Genomic DNA, 2,723 nt, shown 5'->3' with positions numbered 1-2,723 from the left:
TTAATATTTTTATAATTTAATTAATAATAAATCTACCTATATGGTTATATTATAACAGCATATACGACATCATTATTTTTGCATAAAAAAACTTGAAGATAATTTAAAAATGAGAAATTTTAAAATAAAAAACTAGTTATAATGAATAAGTAAAATAAATAAAGAGATTGTAATTAAATCTAAAATAAAAATGGTGGGTCTCTCAAGGCAAAGGAAGAACCAGGTGACACACACTGCCACACACATGACACACCAATATGTTACCATTTTATTTATTTATTTTTCTTCTTGCAATATAATCCCTTATAAATACCCTCTCACCCTTCTTTTCTTTCTCACTTATTCACTTTCTCACTAATTTCACTGCCCACAGTTTTTGTTTCTCTCTCTCTCTCTCTCTCAAAAAACAAATCAAATTTTCTTCTTCTTTTTTCTATGGCTTATTCTTCTTCTATGGAAAGTGCACAAACTCAAAATCAACCACAACCTCAACCACCTTTGTACTTTGATGAGAAGTGGAAGCTATCAAAGAAAGAAGGGTCAACTAGAAGTAAATCTTCAACAACACCTTTCATCAAAAGTAATTCAACTTCACAAAGAAAGTGTGCTTTTGCTAGGAAATGTGCTAGGCTTGTCAAAGAACAAAGGGCACGTTTTTACATCATGAGGCGTTGTGTTACAATGTTAATTTGTTGGCGTGATTACAGTGATTCATGAAAAACCAACAAAAGGGTTTATTTGGGACAAACAAAAAGCTTCAAAAGTTGTCTCTTTTTTTGGTGATTCTCTTGCTTTAGATCCCTTTTGTGGTGATTTCTCTTATGAAGCTTTTTTCATATGAGATATATACATGTATATAAAAATATTATTTTTTTTAATTTTATTAGCTAGAAGTTTTCAATTTTGATTTTTTGTTTTTAATGGGTCATGTTTGTGGCCTTTGTTGATGTTAATTTTTCTGGGTATCTTGGAAATTGAAGAGATTATGTTTAGAACTGAGAAATTGAATGAAAAATTTAGTTTAGTTTTTAGCCAACAACTTTCTCCTTTTTTTTCTCTTTGATAGGAATTAAATTTATGAAATTTTTATGATTTTATTTCAATTTGTGTTTGTGGGTGATGTTATGATTTTGGGATTGAGGAAGTGTGTATGATTTGAGATCTCAAATTTCTGAGATGAGGTAAGCTAGGCTCTCTGTTCTGTACTGTGTGTGTATAGATCCAATTGGGCTTAGGCTGACGTAACGTTGTTGTTTATTTAATTTTTTCTGCAATTATTATTATTATTTAAATGACAACAATTAGATTATGGGAAGTTGTGAATAATTTTTTATTTTATTTTTCATTTATTGTTATAACCGTGTGTGAGACAGAAATGGGGGAGATAAAAAAATGTAATTCTCTTTATTTATTTTTTTTGTTTTAGAAATATAGTAAGTCTCTCCCTGTCAAAAAAAAGAAGGAAATGTGATTCTTTAATTGCATTAATAAGTTTTGAACGCGCAATGGGTATTGTTTTATTTTATTAAATAAGTGTGCCTCACTTAATTAAGCTTATGTTTTGTTCTATTTATGGAGATTTTTTTTAAAAGACTAAATAAATTATGTTAAAAAAGTATTTATTGAATGTAGTATACAATTTTATTTATAGAATGATTTTAACATGTTTGATGGTTTTTTGGGAAAGTTTGTTTTGATTGTAGAATTATTTTTAATTTTCAATTAGAGTTTGTGGTTTTTATGTTTACAATTGATTTTTAGCTTGTAATTAAACATTAGAACCAAACACACCGATGAGTTGATTAAGAAAAACGAGCTTGTGGGAGGGCATTGAAGTTCCACCTTCACATGACATTTCTTGGGGAAGGATAGAATTTCAAGTTGCAATTTAAAATCTTAAATGAAGATTAGTTTCATAGTGGTTAGTTCAATTGAAATTTATGGGAGTTATTTTATGCTCCGAATGTTCAATCAACAAATTTTGCTCCATGTTTATTCCTTCAAACTATTGAAATGGTATTTAGTGACATGAAATCCAAATTAATGAAAACATATTGCCATGAATATTCTTGTGTTGTACAAAGACATAATTTGTTTGAAATATTAAATTGAGTGATGTTTTTTAATTTTAAGTACTATATTGTCACTTTACAAATTTAATAAAATAATCTGTCACACCCTTACAACTTAGTACTAAATTGTTGATATATGCTATTTTATATAAAATTAGCATTTCTTTGATTCTTTTATAGAAATTGGGTGTGTAAGTGTCGAGGCTTGAGATGAACCCTCTTCTGAGATTATTATTCATATAACATTAAATTTTAATTTTATGTTTGAGCTAAAGTGCATGTTGTGTTTCACATAGAATTGAAAAAATTATAGTAAATATTCATTATTTTATATATAAAAAAAATCTTTAATTTTAAAAAATTATAATAATTCACCTTAATTTTGAAGATCATATCGTGAAACATACATGCACCAATATATGGCAAAATTCTTTTTAAGGGCAATTCTTGAATTCCAATTTCCAACCCAAAAGTATATATTAAGCTGTCATTTGATCCAAAAAATGCTTCTTTTCCTAAGTAATCTACTTCAAATTCATTATACGACTCATCTGTATCATATATAGAAAGTGTCTCATTTACATTTTTTCTATCACAAAATGAGTGTTACTTTAGAATATCATTGAAATATTTATTATTTTTTTATTACCA

At 27.2% G+C, this 2,723-nt stretch overlaps 1 protein-coding gene across 1 annotated transcript; it reads left to right on the top strand.

Annotated features, from left to right (window-relative positions):
- The first annotated feature begins 329 nt into the window (after positions 1-329).
- On the top strand, positions 330-1,031 carry LOC113785391 (small polypeptide DEVIL 11). The gene has a single exon (XM_027331654.2). It carries the CDS (start codon positions 436-438, stop codon positions 715-717), a length of 282 nt encoding a protein of 93 aa, XP_027187455.1. The 5' UTR covers positions 330-435; the 3' UTR covers positions 718-1,031.
- The last annotated feature ends 1,692 nt before the right edge of the window (positions 1,032-2,723 follow it).

The sequence above is a fragment of the Cicer arietinum genome, chromosome 2 (assembly GCF_000331145.2).
Source record: "Cicer arietinum cultivar CDC Frontier isolate Library 1 chromosome 2, Cicar.CDCFrontier_v2.0, whole genome shotgun sequence".
Lineage (NCBI taxonomy): Eukaryota > Viridiplantae > Streptophyta > Magnoliopsida > Fabales > Fabaceae > Cicer > Cicer arietinum.
Note: the sequence above shows the minus strand (reverse complement) of the source record. Positions and strands in the feature narration are given on the sequence as shown.

Bases quoted from the DNA above. Each gene is read 5' to 3' on its own strand.
- LOC113785391 (XM_027331654.2), top strand. From the start codon at position 436: ATGGCTTATTCTTCTTCTATGGAAAGTGCACAAACTCAAAATCAACCA.